The 17,595-nt window shown below is 39.9% G+C and overlaps 1 protein-coding gene across 1 annotated transcript; it reads right to left on the bottom strand.

Moving 5' to 3' along the window:
* Window positions 1-1,992: 1,992 nt before the first annotated feature.
* Window positions 1,993-12,326, bottom strand: lbh (LBH regulator of WNT signaling pathway). The gene is made up of 3 exons (XM_026306261.1): window positions 12,100-12,326; window positions 7,219-7,321; window positions 1,993-3,911 (listed from the first exon to the last, which is right to left on the bottom strand). Exons 1-3 carry the CDS (start codon window positions 12,123-12,125, stop codon window positions 3,693-3,695), a joined length of 348 nt encoding a protein of 115 aa, XP_026162046.1. The 5' UTR covers window positions 12,126-12,326; the 3' UTR covers window positions 1,993-3,692.
* Window positions 12,327-17,595: the final 5,269 nt, after the last annotated feature.

The following is a 17,595-nucleotide window of genomic DNA, read 5'->3' on the forward strand; positions in this document are numbered from 1 at the left end:
CAGTGAAACAGTGTTAATGTGAACTGTAGCTGGGAGTCGGGGAGAATTCAAGGGTTGGCAGGTCAGACTCGGCTGACACACTAGGATCAGCGATGGGATTTTTTCCACTGGAAAGAATTCCAAGAATGAGCTAGAAGAGCTATCAGTGACTTCACTCAGAGGACTCAACAACAGTTTTAATACATAGCCAGACACACATACTCTCACACACATTTAAAGATACTGTGCTGCACGCCAACAGTGGTGTGCAAGACACACTCCATTCTCCTGTGTAGTACTCTTACCATCTGCAAAGTAAATGCAGTCACTTCTGACCATGAGCAGAGTAGTTCATGAATAGATTTACAGTGTCCTAAAATTTCTTTGACACGCATGCACAAGAGATAAAGCGATGAAAAACCTCTTTATAAGCCCGTACAAACTTGGTTTGCATCGTAAGTATTTTTTCTATAAACAAAGACGAGATAGATTGATACGACTCTAATGTCTGTGTTGGCACATATGAAAGTGGGACAAACAGTCTCAAACACAAATCTCTTATAGAAATCTGTTTTCTGGCTTTGGCAATAAACTTTGAACACACCCTATCATTCATAGTAAGAATATAACTGAGGTAATATGTTTTCTATCTTTTGTAATTGAAAATTAGAGTTAAACTTTGAACTGTGCAGATGATGGAAACAGTCTTAAACCTAACCTTTCACTTCCCAGTCTCAGTTTTTAGTACTTCATTCAGGTTTAAAGGGGAAAAACACATTTTAATTACAAACTGTCTTCGAAATACCTTTCACTGCAAAGGTAAAGAGCTTGAGTTAATCGGTTGAGAAGTTACTGAAGTAAAAAGAGATAAAAATAAAAGCTGCATAAAATGTCAAAATGCAATAGAAAACACCTTCCAGGCTTCCTTTCATATCCTTTCTTTAGCCTAAAAAATGCAGGACTTTCCTTTATTAAAACTGAACTATATTGCTTTTTCAAGCAATATGTGGAGGATGGCACAAAGTTCAGAGGTTCCCGGCTGATGACACTATTGCGTAGCTTGATGCAAGCTCAGTCATTCTCTTAAAGTCCTGTGGTTATCCTTTCCTAACTTTTTCTGATTTCTTCTTTCCATGATCTCACGACAAAAGAAAGTCATTAAGAGACATAGGACATTTGTTTTACAGCCTATTCAGAGCTAGCCACACACACTCTGCTGCTGACCAGTATTATCAGCTGGAGGGTATTAATAACTCTTTATGCTCCATTTTCTTCCAGGAAGAAGGAAGCAGGATAGAGCAGCCACTCAGACTGACTGGTCCTGGTACTACAGCAATGAAACTTGACCTAGTGGCAAATCACCTGGGAACTTTCCATTGTAATAGTGATCAGAAAGCTTTCTGTTTATTCCTGTAAAATACACCAGTTCTCATTAGAGCTTTTCCACTCAACCACTAATATTATTAGACTTGTGTCATTGGGAGTGTTTGAGTAGAGCATGAGGAGCTGCTTCCACAGGCTTTTACATCCTGTACTATCTTTAATAATAGGATAATGGGTCAATCAAACCAATGTTCTCCATATTGCAGCTTAGCATCATGCAATATTTTCTATATATATTCTTTAGAAGAATGTAGTAACTAACAGGAATAAGATTTTGTTAGGACTAGGAGTCAGATTGTGCTTGTTTCTATTCAAGATGAAGACAGGAAATAGCATGTGACCTGTTCTCGCTTCTATATATATATACACACACACACACACATATTTGACATAGGCATCTGTATTTGTAGAGAGAGAGAGAGAGAGAGAGAGATTCTGTATGTGAGTGAGCAGGAAACAATACTGCATTTCTCTAACCACTGCAGGTGAAGTGAGTGGGGAAAAGAGTGTTGGTGGTGGGGTGGCTCACAAAGAAACTGAAAGTAAAGACACAAAAGTACATGAGCCTGAAACAAAGTTAATCAGGTGGTAACTCTTCATAGTCAATTATTCTCACAACAGTCACACAGATGGATAGCAAATTCAAATGTTTATTTACAGCCTCTGTACCTGTCACAGAGAAAATGTGGTCTAAATACAAAAAAAGAAAGATGGCGGCTAATCTCCCTGAGCTTTACAAAAACAATGTGGGACCTGTAGGTGACAGAGGAGAAAGATGTTCTGTACACAGCCCTAATGCCACTCGAATGAGAAACTACAAACAGATGTACATTATCAGTCATGCTTGTACAATGGAAGTTCAGAATGTTTATATATATATATATAGTGAAATGTTTTCCACAAGTTGACAAAGGACTTATTCCACAAACAGTAAGTGGTGTTTTAAAAGGGTGACAAAACCAAAGTTTGAAACTGTAATACAGGCAAAACAAATTGGAGAGGTTACTACCAGTAGAAAGAAGGTTTCCTATTAACAGCTTTTGGCAAACATAAGGGCTAAATTTTCAATGAATAAAGAGTTTAATACCATTTTTATGTTTCCTATATCCTCATCTGTGGAACTCCTACAGTGTGAATTCTCCATGACCTGAACTTCATGGTGTCAAATGTATGGCTGTTTTCAAAAAGAACAGGAAGACTAGGAAAGGGTTAAGTTTCAGTTCAGGTGTGTACAGCACAAAGCAATTCTCACTCTTTCTAGAACCCAAAACCATAGTACAAACAACATCAGCACAATACAAGGCCTCAAGGTTTGGCTCACTGGGAACAAGTATTTACATATCCTTCACTGGGTCTGTACATTGCTTAATCAAATGAAATAACCTGCTTGTATCAGGCCGTTATAATCTTTGCTTTGTCATCCAAGTACTGTTCATCACAAGGCCTATGAGGCCAACAGGATGTGAGCATCACACCATGACTGCTCCCTCACTACAGGAGTTTTCCTACAATACATTTAGTAGTACAAGTAGCATAGCAGGGCATGCTGGTGTTTTCATTTCACTTTCTGCTCATTTTTCTAGGAGGACTGCAGTTTGCCCTTTTATTGTATTGTCTGACTTAAGGTCACAAAATATTTAGAGCAATCATATGGCGGCGAGGGGGGGGGGGCTATCCCAGTAACATTTTACACAAAACACCCACTTCTCAAAACAAACAAATGACGAAACATTCACTTCTCAGAAACAGACAAATCTATGAACAGCAGTGGAAACCACAATAATTAACATATCAGTCCAGAAACTAAACGCAGATATGGACAGTATACAGTAGAAAACAATCCCCACGGGTACCACAACAGTTCAGTAGGAGTTTATGAAGTCTCTGGGATCATGATGCCAGCCATTTATAGTAATATACAGAGCAGCCATAGCCCCGTGCAGTGTAAGGGTTGTCCATGGAGCACCAAGCTGCCATTCTCAGCGATATCTGTTCTGGGCTGATGGACACATGAGTAGGCATGGTAGGAAACAGGTGTAGGTTAGAAATATGTGTATATGTGTGTGTGTGTTCTTTTAGAATCTGTTTTAGTGGGTTGGCAGTCCAAGAGGATAAATTATTGTGAGAAAGGGTGGGTCCATGTATTGCTTCTCTTTTGGGAGTGATGCTTTGGTGTCAAGGGCAATGAGATGGAATCATGAAAATGTGTGTGAGAGTATATGTCTGCCAGTTAAGTCTTCTGAGTACTGAGGTGAAGTGTAACCAGTGTGTGAAATGGAGAAGTGATGAGAAAGAAACAGAAATAGAGGATGGGTGCTGCAACACAGCCTCTAGTGCTGAGAATTCTGTGTCGGCTGTCCATTTGGGATGCTGCCATTACTTTGCTCATCATCCTCTTCCTCCTCCTCTTCTTCACTGACCAGGAACTCCTCTGGAGGCCAGCGCAGCTCCCCGCTCTCTACTTCTCCCTCTGTCGGCTCAACAACAATGGATGGCAGACGATCTTTGAGCTTACAGCAACGGTCAAAGTCAGAGGGGTCAGGGAATATCTAAAGAGGAAACACAGTGATAACATATTGGTTATTAATCTTTCAATAATTTAGGAGATGATATAAACTAGTCTCTAAACAGCAAGGACTGTTTCATGCAAGAAGTGTCAGCTGTGAGTAGTTGTGAAGCAATAAATTATTTGTGAGCATATTTCTGGTCAGTGCTAAATGTATGATAGGACAAGTATGACGGAAATGATGTGAAGACTAAACATCTGTGATGGGAAGTGGTTGCTGAAAATTCCAGTGGAGTACCTGCTCATGGCCATCCCACATTCCTCTAGCAGCCACAGCTTTCTAAATACATGCTGTTAGTTTATTAGAAAAACCTCAAAAATTAAAGCAGTATAAAGGTAGTTCAGTTTTGTTTTGTTTTTTTAAAACCATGTTAAAGAGATATTGATACATTCAGGGAAGATGTAGTTTGTGGCATTAGTTTTTGTGGTATTCTTGCAGGCGTATTGTTTTGTCCACGCCATTTATAGGCCATGAGTCAGGCCAGGCTAAAAAGTAGTGTTCTATATATTGCAGTACAAGTCACTAGCAGCAAAACTAAAGCATCTGAAAGGACCACAGTTGATCTTAAAACAGTTTCAGCAATAACTGAACATTATCACCTTGGTGAAGGTAGGGTTTTAATTTGGTATACCTAACAATCAGCCAGCGTTGTGTAGGTGCTCACCCAAAAACAAACTTTGCAAATGAGATGGCAAATAAAACACACATAGCAAGACTTTCAGTAAATGCTACATCATGTTTGATCCAAGAGCTTTTGAAGACACTGTGCCGAGAAGCTCGTAGATTACAAACTCATCCAGTACCCGCTACTCAGAAGATTAAACAAGAGCGTAATCATAATCAGTTTCAAATCAAGAGTAAGTTGGAAACACACTTGATTTGTATATAAATAATCCTTATCAAAATAACAATCAGCATTTAGGGATAAATACTTATTCCTGTTGAATAGGGATTAGGAAAGAACATACAATCAGTAGCAAAAGCTGCAAAGCCAGACTGATATGTCTTCTTATAAATGCAGTGTACCACTCTCAGATGTTAAGATCTAAACTGAAGGGCATGAGAGACATTGTGACAAGAGAGATTACATGCATTCCCCATCCTGGCAAGACTGGACATCAACTTCCAACTTTCTCTATTCTCAGGAACCAGAGAAATGGCCCAAGGGAAAAGCGTGCCACTCCTGGTCCAAGAACAGCATTTTTTGCTGTTGTTTGGACAAAGTGGATGAATATTTTTAGACCTGCATATTTCACTCCAAGACATTGGAGGGATGGGGGTGGAGGCAATGTCAAAAGAGGCAAGTGGAAAGAAAGCATTAGATGAGGCAGGAGAGAGATTTGGACAAGAAGAGATAGAGGAGATCCAGCTGTGTCCAAGTCTCCATAAATTCCAAAAGAGACAGATGAGACGGAAGGGAACAAAAAAGACAAACCACTATAAATATATCTTGTGAATGGGAGAATTTGTCAGGTTATGATAGCATGTGTGCATCCATCGCTGGTTTTAGCATTCTCTGAAAACAGCTGTCATGCCAAGTGGTACGATTATGTTTGAGCATTTCTGTGTTCATGTCTAATGCCTGAATGTATCTGCATTTCCCAGCCTGCATCACCAATCGTCACTGTGCGTCAGCACCAAGGACAGTTAGGCAGTGAGTGACCTTGCCTTTGGACCCTTGCTAACATGTGTCATAATGTGTTTCACTCCCAGTGGCAGAGAGCGACGACATCAGCCAGGCAAAACTGTAGCTATTTTAGGATCTTCTGGGGGGGTGCATTCAGGTTGGGAGAGGGGGATGATAATTCTTTAATTCAGAAAACGAGTCACTATTTCTCCACTAGTGGCTCACATTTCAATATCTTTTATAGGTGCAGCTGGAATTTATTGGTCCCACAGCTTGTGTCCAAAGACACCCATAATGGAGGAAGTGACTGGTGGCACCATGACTTGATTATACAGTGCTTCTCTAAGGAGTGGCTGAGGTGGGGAAATACAAAAAGTGCGCATGAAAAACATAAGTAGCAAATTGGCACGCTCTTTTCTCCCACCCTCATCATCCGCTTCTCTCATCTTCGGTCAGACTCACAGCTGGGGTGTGAACTGTGCATAGAGGAAGAGTCTTTTCCTCTGGGACAGTCTACATCCTCTCAGTTAACAATTCCATATAGCACAGCATTGGCAGGCTACTGCAATAGGCTTCTAAATGCACTGAACATGCATTGTTCACACAAAAGCTGAATTGTATTAATCGCCTGCTCACGAGGATATAACCTTTTTGCGCGTTGGGTTACAAAAGCGCAGCATGGTGGCTGAGTGGTTAACACTGTTGCCTCGCAGCAAGAAGGTGCAGGGTTCGCAACCCAGCCTTTCTGTGTGGTTTTGGTCTGTGTGTAGTTTGCATGTTCTCCCCGTGCTAGTACTCCAGTTTCCTCCCACATTCCAAAAACATGCATGTTAGGTTGATCAGTGACTCTAAATTGTCCATAGGAGTGAGTGTGAGTGTGTGAGGTTGTTTGTCTCTATGTGGCCCTGTGATGGACTGGTGACCTGTCCAGGGTGTACCCCTGCCTTCCACTCAAAGAGCTGGGATAGGCTCCAGCAGATCCCCGTGACCCTGGTTAAGGAATAAGCGGGTATAGAAAATGGATGGATGGGTTACAAAAGCCTCAATAGGAGCATGGCAAACCTGCTTGAGAATAATTTGGTCCCACTAGTGCTGGCCTTCACCTAGGCACAAGTGTTCTTGACTTTATGCTAAACAATTATGAAACTGAGTATTAACCTCAAGACCTTTAATAAGGTACAAATGTGACATTAAAACAAGCAGGCAGTTGTGTGTTCAACAGTAAAACAAAGCTGCAGGCAACAACTTGTGATGGCTGCTTTTCCTAGGTCTTTCATCTCTAGGGTTTATTTTTGTGACAGCCCATGATAAATTACAATTTCTTCTACATGGCTTAACAAACTAACATACTCTTATAGTATAGTTTTGTGCTAAGGTTTATTTGTAGCATTGTAATTCTGTATCTTGCTTTAAATGTGGCCTTTGGATACTCTTACTGTATAAACAATCAGATCAGTAATAATGTCATTTTAATGTAGCATGGGGTATTTTATATTAAAACCCAACAACCCATACTAAATGCAAACACTGCTCCAAAAAAAAAAAAAAGTGTCTTCTCCTTCTCCTCCTTATGACATCAATCTCATTCATGATAACGAAAGGATGGTATGGACTGATATAAAATGGCCATCATACACAGAATCATGTGTGGCTGTGTCCTACCTGGAAGGAGAGTCTGTCCTTGCTGGGACTGAGCCTCATGTCATCCATGGGGGTGCTGCTGATCATCACCTCAGTCATCTCTAGGCTGGGCACAAACACTGGACTGCAGGGTTGAAAGGAAAAAAGAAAGAAGCTATTTGATCAGATGACAGTGGTCTACATAAGACAAAAACAAAAAAACAACAAATTCTGGGTACATTAGCTTGACATCCTAAGGAAAAAAAAACACTACACTACACCCTTTCAGCACTGAAAAAGATTCTTTAGCTGACTGACATGGGAAATATCAACATGCATCAATGTACATGTGGTTTAAAGCAAACCGATACTAAATGATAACATAAATCATAAATCCATTAATGACAGCAAGCAACAAAAGTAGACCAACAATCACCATACATATGAAACCACTTGCAGTGCACTCACACAAAGTTTAAAAGTAAGGGTTGTTTTCGCTCCAATCACATGTTCAACAGTTTTGTTTATACTTGACAAAGCTTGACCACAACACAGCAAGCACCCATGCTCTGCTGTGCTAATGCGCTGCAAAGCTGCACAGCTCATGATGTAGCTTGCATAAGGTAACTGTTTCTGAATACACGATGATGTGCTCTTGCATTAGCAACCGGAGAACACAGTCATTGTGAGAGTGCTGGGGCGCGCTGCGGTATTTGACTCGAGTGGAACTTCATGTACTTAGTTCCAAAGTTGGACTTTCCATTTCAGGTTAAATTAACTATTCTGTTAATCCATGTTCACTACATTCACCATTGAGCTTTGTTGTAGTAAAGATTTGATAAAAATGACAAAGCAGGTCTCTGGACTGGCGCAGATGCTGTCTTGAGACAAAATATTGAGAAACCTTCTCACACTTTATTTCAAGCCTGGTGCTTTGTGGTTAATACCCACAGGCTTGTGGTTTGTGTGGTCACTGGGTATATAGGACAAAGAAAACAGAACATGACAAACTCACACACACTCACATTATCTGATGCAACAGACTTTTGTTTTGGAAGGGTGAGTTTTGCATGACCTAATTTGCATCTTAAAAATGTTTATTTTTTGAGACAGCAGACATTCTACCATGGTCGAGTTCAAAACATAGTTTTAAAATAAGGTGTGACTATGTAAACGTGCTCAATTGAATTAATTCACCAATTACTGCTGCTGCTGCTGCTACATCCTTATTTAGTCTGCCAATTCCAGCAGTGTTCAGACACTGCTGTTACTGACAGTTCACTGACTTTGACACTTCTGACATAGTTTCACTATAATTTAGCATTAAAATTTTGTCCTGTGAATGTTACTTGAATATATTAGACCTCACATTGTCCCCGCCTGTAAATTAAATAATTGAAGGTAAAAGCCTCAGGATTTTTAGATCTCATTGCATACTGTATCTACATCCTTTAAGCATTTCCAATCAAACTAATGTTTAGCGGTGTACTTGTCTCTTGAAAACAGATTTTGTGTTTGGGTGTGATACACAAATACACGTGTGTATGTATATGTGTACATACACACACGATACACAAATACACGTGTGTATGTATATGTGTACATACACACACGATACACAAATACACATTTATGGGGGTGTGTGTTTCTTTTTTAATGTCAGAATCAACACAAATTCATGATTAGGGAGGGGAAAAAAAATAGTGACATGAGTAACTACCTGGAGATAATACCTAGAGACCATTAACCCCTGAAACAATGGCAATTTATCAGTTTTTCCATCCCCTAAATTTACACATACCCTTATGGGGAGGAAACACAGAATCCATAGCAGGTTGTAAAGTGGCACTAAATATGTGAACATTCAAAAAGCTTCTGGTTGAATCACAGTAAAGTAACCTCTACTGCAGAAGTCAGTAGACACAGCATACTTGGCCAAAACAATAGCCGGATATCCAAAAATAAAATAAAGGAGGCTTGAAGGATACGCAAGGTTTAACATGGAAAAAAATGTCAGCTGGAGCTACTCTTGAACTTATTTTATTCTTGAGTGAGGTGCAGAGGAGGGTGAGGCAGGCATGCAAAAAGAAGCGGAGGAAGGGACGGAGGGATGAACAGTGACAGTGAAGACCTGAGCAGAGGAGGACGTGGGGAGAGAGGGAGGGAAAGGAAAGAAAGATAAACACTCAGGCCTTGCCAGTCATATTTCTGTTCAGGGATTGTATAAACATCCTGCTCAGCTAAGAATAACAGAACATCGACCTAATAAAACATGAAGGGGCACAATGACTAGGAAGTGGGGGTGCACATGTCATAAGTCAACCTGGGAGCAAACAAACATACACAATACAGTCATGTCTGTTACTGCATCGAGTGTCAAGCAGGGCTGAAGAGTGTGTCCCTCTCAAAGTGGAGTGACAGGACATGTTAAGTGTTGTGTAAGTAATGAACCCAGAAAATGTATGACATATAATTAACATGGACCACAGTAGTTGTGACCAAGCAATTTGCTTTGCGGATTAATAAAGTTTAGGCCAAGTCTAGTTAACTACCATCAGTGGCAAAGGAAACATATTGGTTAGTCGAGCCTGATTGCGTGACCCTGTAGACAAGTGTAAAGACAAGCATCTCAAGGCAAATGGATTTCATTGATTAAAATCCCAGGCCACTGTGGTAGATGGCAGTAAACCTCTTTACCTCTTGACCCAGTCAAATCATGCATACCTGGTCCTGCCAGGTTCCTAATACCACAGCCAGCCAGAGCACAGACAGACATCAGGTACTGCCATAAGACAGTTATGTACCATTTGTCCAAAACATAATTGAAGGAGTACTAAACTTTAGATCTTAAGTAATCAACAGAATTTGTCAGCAACTATATTTACAATTAAGCCACTTAAGCTATATTTTTAAGCAGTGATGTCACATTAACTGGTTACAGCTTCTTGAATGTGGGTGCTTGGTGGTTTTAAGTCTGTTATCAAATTTAATACATTCGAGAATGATATCTTCTAGTCTTTAGCCAAGACTACAACAACCAAGCACGGAAAATTCACAAATACACTAACAAGTGACTGATGAAGAGGCAGGTACACAGTGGAGAGATAATCATTCTACATTAAACAGCCTTTGCAAATTTAAAACAAACTCCAGCCTCCACATTCCTACCATCTCTGACTTTATGCTACAGACAGTGGTCTGCTCTGTAGGCAGCAGTCAGATAAACAGAAACATGTATTATGTACAGATACAAGTGTGTGGCAGGGTCTGTAAAACCATTTGCCATATCAGCCTTCATCTATGATTAAAATCATATAATTAAAAGCTACCTTGAGAATAGGAGTCTTAAGGTTAAGAGTTACTCAAGGCTCATCCACCTGCATCCAAACTATGAAACATCAAGACCACACTGGCTCTTTGCTCGTCTTATCCTGTAGTGGTGCTGACAGGAGCCCAAGTGTCTATGCAACAATCTGTTTGCACAAGTAGAATGCGTTTCCTGAATTAACATTGTTTCCCCTCTGACTCTTCACATTTCTGACTAGCACCATCATAAATCTCAGCCTGTGTGGTGACAGAGTAAAGCTGCTGACGTTCCTTGCCAGCACTGAGCTGTCCACCAGCAGAGTAGCACAGCTCTGCAGGTATGTGGGTGGTGGGAGTGAGTAAGACCCCCAGGAGTGAGCAGCATCCAGATACTGATTGGTTGAGTCTGCCACTGAAAACACTTCACAGAGCGAGCACCTTATAGTAATCTAATTGATGGGAGTGAAAATCCTGTTGACCATATGTCCAGGAACTTGCATATATGGGGTCAGGAATAGAATGCCCTGTCCACACAGAAATCCACTGAAGACAGAAATATTGCTCCAAATCCCAAATCATGCTCAAACAGATTCTAAACATGCCACTGCAATAAACCACTAAAGAAAAGGTGAAACTGTTTTTAGTTTAGTTTATATATATATATATATATAAAAGTAAGAGAACAGCAAAGCATAGACCTACTGTGAGTAAGCGCAGGCAAGAAAGCAAAGTGTGGTTACAGTAAAGAGGTTGATTCTGAACTTCCTGGAAGAAACAGCCAGAAGCTCACTGAGGTTTGAACAGTGGCTCGCAAAACAATGTTTCAAAGCAACTTGCATATCCTCTTCTCTACAAGCAGGAAAACAGACACAGATAAGACTACAGACAGACTGGCTCAAATAAAAGAGTTTACTTACTCCCTACGCCTGTGTCGAGAAGTGCATCAAGGTATTAGTGCGATGCTTAGCAAAGGTAACAATGACACTACATTTATAGCAATCTGCATCTGTCCTTCAACTACACTGCACCTGCAGCACTAAAAGGCCAGAAAAAACAAACAATATAAGCAGCATTTCAGTCCATGCAAATGTTTCAGGTGGCAGCAAAGTATGGTCTTCATGGTTCAAAAAAAGGCCCTGAAAAGGGGATTAAAGCACATTTCACCCCAAACTAGAAACAGCCTGAAAATGAATCTGCATGGAACCACTGTGACCTTTCAGAAGTGGCAGAAATATTTATCAAGCTGTAACCTGACAACCAGAAAAACCTAAGGGGGGAAAAAAGGTGAGACCTAGAATTCTCTATTTTCCAATCGGTGCACTGACATTTCCAATTTCAGGGGCAACACCCCACAGAAAGTCTTAAAGGAAACATGAGGGGGTGTAGCAGCAAAGGTGGCTCATTCTGAGGGAAATCACCAAGCAAATTAAACCACAAGCAGACGACAAGCTTCACGGTTATTACCTGGTTTTTGCAAAGCCAATAAATTTATTGTTTGATACTTGAGTTAGTAACGTTTAATCAAGCAGCTGAGAAAAAGCACAAAAGCAAGACAGAAGTGCTGCTGCTCGCACATGTAAGCAGGTGAAAGAGGAAAGAAAAGGTGCGAGTACTCACCGGTATATCTGGGAAAATACAGACATGAATTCACACCTGCTATCAATTCTGCTGATTAGGGAATCTAACTGCAGTCAGTGACGTCTCACTACGTCTTTCTTTCTTTTTTTGTGGTTTTATTTATTTATTTATTTTCTTCCTGTAGGTTGCACCGGACGCTCCAACAAACCAAAAGTATCTGTGCCACAGTCCGAGAACAAAACGCAGCTCTTCGAGTTGGTGCGTCTGATCAGCGCCGCAGTTTGCGTTGATCATTTATGGAAGAGGCGTGTACATGTGCAGCCGGAGCCACGCCCCCCTCCACACAGCCCAGAAATCCTCAATGGCAGCTCATTATCAGCAGCAGCCAATCACAGCGCAGGTGACTCGACGAGGCCCCCGCCCCCCCCCCATGTTCCCATACACTCCTCCCTCCCAACCTCGATGACGATAGTAGCCACCGAGCCCTCTCATTGGGGATGGACAAGAACATCGTGCATGATGGTATTGATTTGTAGTCTCCAAGGCAACAAAATGACAGTCTTACCTCGTCTTGAATGACAAAACTCACTGATTCGCCCGTTAATCCGTGACATTTATCCAAACGAGGAGAGAGGGGGAGGAGAGAGAGTCTGGGCCTGGGCTCATTCATAAATATATTTCAAGGACAAGTCAGTGTCTGCATCTTTCAGCAACACGGAATAGCTCTGCAGCAGTGTTTTGTCATGTGATATGTAGGCTCATATATAGAACATAATAATGTGTACAACATTGATCAGACTGTCCAAATAAAACTGCTGTGTAAATGTCTAATTGTGTCAGACTCTGGTATAAGTATAGTCAAAAGTTTTAGAGAGGAATTCAGGCACATTATAAAATGGCCAGTTGTCTTCTATCCTGCAGAGTGTACTGTACATTTGGCTCAGAGACAGCAGGTGCACAGGAAGCCCTTCAGTTTTATGGGCAAACGGACAAACGCCAGTAACCCTCTGCTGCCACCTTGCGAGAAATATGAGTGCTTACATGTGTCATTGCTAAAAATTAACTTTAAGTGAAAATAAATTATTTTGGAACAAGAAACTTCAGTAAGAGGGAATAAATGTATATATAGGCCACAGAGGCTGTATGCACTATCTGGATGTTTCTCCTGTGACATAAACACCACTTGACGCTCACAGCATCACTGAATCTGCCAGTTGGCAAAGGCCCTTTCTGAAAATCTCTTGGGTGACAGCAGTTGTGACAGAGGGCAGACAGTGGATTTGATTTTACTCCACAAAGACATTTGACCAGCTGATGTACCAATACTAAAAACTCATGCTGTTTATTCAAATATTGTCAAACCCACGTTTTAATCCAGTGGAGATTCCATACTTCACAGTACAGCAGGTTTCATAACTAGATAGTGTGGAATATAATAACTCTGACCACCTTTAGACTCTAAGACCAGTCGCATTTTTCAGGGCCAGACATATTTTTGAGCATTTTTCAAAGATCAGACTTATTTTTCATTGAGCAGTCATGTTTTCCAGAGACCAGTCATATATTTCAGAGACCAGTCATGTTTTACAGAGACCAAGTCGTATTTTCCAGAGACCAATCATATTTTTTGGAGACCAGTCGTATTTTCCACAGATCATTTGTATTTTTAAGAGACCAGTTGTATTTTATTGGACCAGTCGTATTCTTATGGCCCACTCCTATTTTCCAGAGACCAGTCATATTTTTCAGGATGAGTCGTATTTTCAAGAGACTAGTTGTATTTTTCAGGGCCAGATGTATTTTTCAGGGCCAGACGTATTTTTCAGGGCCAGATGTATTTTTCAGGGCCAGAAGTATTTTTCAGGGCCAGATGTATTTTTCAGGGCCAGATGTATTTTTCAGGGCCAGAAGTATTTTTCAGGGCCAGATGTATTTTTCAGGGCCAGACGTACTTTTCAGGGCCAGATGTATTTTTCAGGGCCAGATGTATTTTTCAGAGCCAGATGTATTTTTCAGGGCCAGACGTATTTTTCAGGGCCAGATGTATTTTTCAGGGCCAGATGTATTTTTCAGGGCCAGAAGTATTTTTCAGGGCCAGATGTATTTTTCAGGGCCAGAAGTATTTTTCAGGGCCAGAAGTATTTTTCAGGGCCAGAAGTATTTTTCAGGGCCAGATGTATTTTTCAGGGCCAGAAGTATTTTTCAGGGCCAGACGTATTTTTCAGGGCCAGAAGTATTTTTCAGGGCCAGACGTATTTTTCAGGGACTGACATATTTTTCAGGGGCAGATGTATTTTATGTATTTTTATGGAGCAGGCATTTTTTTTGGACCACTCGTGTTTTTAAAAGACCAGCTGTATTTTTCATTGAGCTGTTCCTGCAAGCAAACCAGTTACCTGAAACCTCATCTGATTCCTGAATGCCTCACCTGACTCCTGAGAAAGTTAATTTGTTCTCAGAGCTAACCTGTGCCTGCGAATTAACCTGATACCTGAGAGTTCATTGGACTGCTGAAGGTCTCTTGACCCCTGAGGACTTAGCCTGTTTCCTCAGTGTCTCATCTGACTACTGTGGACCAAACCCGTTTTTCTGAATCTGAAAGCTAACCTGTTTCCTGAGAGTTAATATGCTATCTGGAAGCTATCAGATACCCCTGAACTCATCGGACTCCTAAAGGCATTACCTGCTTTTTGAATGCCTGACTGGAATCCTGCAGAGCTCATCTGTCTTCTAATAACTTGGTCTGAGTTTAAAAGATATTACTTGATTTCTTATGGACACATTAAAATTATGAATGCTTAACTTGATTCTTAAGTTCTGTACCAGGACCTTGTGGGAGAACACTATTTGCATATTTGACCTGACTCAGTATTAAGGCTGACTTTGTTTTCTTTACTTCTACTTGCTACTCATTATCTTTTCCTGGGTTTTCCTTAGTTTTCTGTCTGAACCTGGTTTCTGATTTGATTTTCGCTTGGTAATTATGGTAATGGTTTTGAAAATTCCTAAATTTGCATTTTGTATTGCCTGCTCTGACCTGAAACTGCAAGTCTCAGCATTTACTTTGTGCTTTTAATAAACACTGGAAACCTCATTCCCTCCGCTCAAACCTAAAACTCCTTTTCCCCAGTGAGCAAATCCTGACAGTTCCATTTGTTTAAAGACAGACATTAATGAAGAGCTCTTCACCTAAATACATCTTTATTCTGTGATTAACAATGATGCTTGAAGTAAGCACCGGTATGAAAGGAGGCCAGGGCCCTACAGCATCCAAGCCTTTATAGCCACTTTGCCATCAATCAGGCCTTGTGTCCAGTAAGTGCTACTAACATTTATGAAATATTCATTAGCCATTCACTTTTGCTTTCCACTCACCCTAATCATTATGTTTAGGCAGCATTGTGTCACCTCTTCTCTTAAAAAAATAACTAAGCACTTTGATTTGAGCTCATGCATATTACAGCTAATGCAGTGTCTGTAAACATGCAACTTATTGCCGCCTAAACCTGGCACACTCCATGGATATTACAAGTATTAAATACAAAGTTTTCCTCAAAGGAACCTAGAATAGAAATATCTGCCACTGATATTCAATCTTTTGTATCTTTAATCAGGTTCTAATAGGAGCCACTAACATGAACATGTTTCAGATTTTGCTGGTAACCTCTGTCTCTTTTTTCTTATCTCTGTGTGGCTGTGATTAATCCCTTTATGACACAATGAATATGATGCTACTGTGATCAGTCTTCTTCAACCAATCCAAAATCCAGGAGATGAAAGGTTGTGATATTCCCACCTTCCACTGTCTGCAAACAAATTTCTCAGTTCACAATAGCAAAGGGAAATTCCAACCTTATTTTTTGCCCATTTGCAATTCTTATTGCTGTGAGAAGCTTCTAACAGCAATCTATTAATCTATTAATTAATATTAAGTTAATATGGCAGTTGAAGATAATAGCCCATTTTCGCTGTGTTATTCAAGGATGATTTAATGGAAAAATCTAAAGGAAGACAGTCATTAGACATTACTGTCAGCAGCTGAAGTGCATGTACAATTTACATGTTTCTATTCAAAACTATTTTAGGTTTAAATCTGTAACATTATTTTGTCCCATTTTAGTTATTTTAATACTACAGTACAGTAAAAGTTAGCACTGATGAGTGTGTGGATAGTAAAATGAATCTCGGGTGTATGGAAGACCATTGTCTGCAGCTATGTTCGAATTTGTAGAGGACCCAAGGCAGGATTAATGTGAAATTCTAGTATATTTTCACATTCCAAGACTGATGAAAGAGTTTTTTACACTTAAACAATTGATTGTAGTGAAACTAGTAACCCAGGTGCTGAGTGACCTGTGAGGGCAACAACAGGAGGTGGCACAGCCATCTCAACCAAAGATCACAAGCAGACAACAGAATTAACACATTGGTTCTAACTAGGAGAACCCTTTGTAATGGACAGACTCCCTGCTAGTCACCCCCAACCATAAATACCTTAAAACTCTTTCTGGTTCCCTTCCTGAAATGACCTGAAACTTATGCACTGACTTATGAATTGTTCTTATGTTTCTGCTTCGATTGCTAAATATGTATCATGTGTGACCCAACCTATGGAGAGCATTGCTGTCAGTCTACAGTGTGAGGTAGAGGCTGTGCTCCTAGTGTTTATGAAATTATAAAAGATGATTTATGATATTAATCATAAACCAGACATCATAAATACTTTAATATTCTATATATCTACATATAAATATTTAGATTCGCTACACAGTAAATGGACAAATATCAGGAGGAATAGTAAAAGCATATAGGCTATTTTGAAGGATTCATTGACACAGAATGACCACATGATGTCACTAGTGTATATGAAATGCCCAGACATGAAGCTCATAGGGCTCTAAATGTGTGTTTAAAGGATTAGCTTTAGGGCTGCAACAAACAACTAGTTTATTAATTGATTCGTTATGTTTTGATTAGGTATTGGTCAGTTATGTTTTAATACATTAATCCAATTTTTACAAACGAAATATAGAGGTCTGTTTTTAACATTGTATCTTAAATCTGAACCATAAACAATGAGTTTGTCACACATGTAATAAAAAAATAATAATAAAACCAACTCTGCACTTAAATAATTCATTACTGTGCATGATCAAAAAGTTTAAATTTCCATCATTTTATAATGTACCCAATCACTACAACTTCAATGAGATTTCATAATAACTGTGTTTGTATAACTTGCATAACAAGTGAAACTTGTTTATTTCTCTATTTGAACACACAGAGAAACATGTTGCATAGATCTTTCTGTTTCATATCCGAGTAACTGTGTTTGGCTTAGTGCATAAAACTAGTGTGGGCTGTTTGCATGTTTTCTGTTAGTTCCAACGCTCACATGACATCACAGATGGAAGCACATCAGTGGATTCATAGAGTAAAAAACAGAACTAAAACAGAACTTGTCACATTATAATCATAGTTAGTTTTGCTGTGACTACTTTAAATGGTTTAAAAGTCAAGTATTAAGAAACTAAA

The sequence above is a fragment of the Mastacembelus armatus genome, chromosome 22 (genome assembly GCF_900324485.2).
Source record: "Mastacembelus armatus chromosome 22, fMasArm1.2, whole genome shotgun sequence".
Classification (NCBI taxonomy): Eukaryota; Metazoa; Chordata; class Actinopteri; order Synbranchiformes; family Mastacembelidae; genus Mastacembelus; species Mastacembelus armatus.

Coding starts and splice junctions, on each gene's coding strand:
- lbh (XM_026306261.1), bottom strand. CDS start 12,125: ATGTCTGTATTTTCCCAGATATACCG. Junction 7,322..12,099: donor GTATTTTCCCAGATATACCG/GTGAGTACTCGC, acceptor TCAACCCTGCAG/TCCAGTGTTTGTGCCCAGCC. Junction 3,912..7,218: donor AGGACAGACTCTCCTTCCAG/GTAGGACACAGC, acceptor TTTCCTCTTTAG/ATATTCCCTGACCCCTCTGA.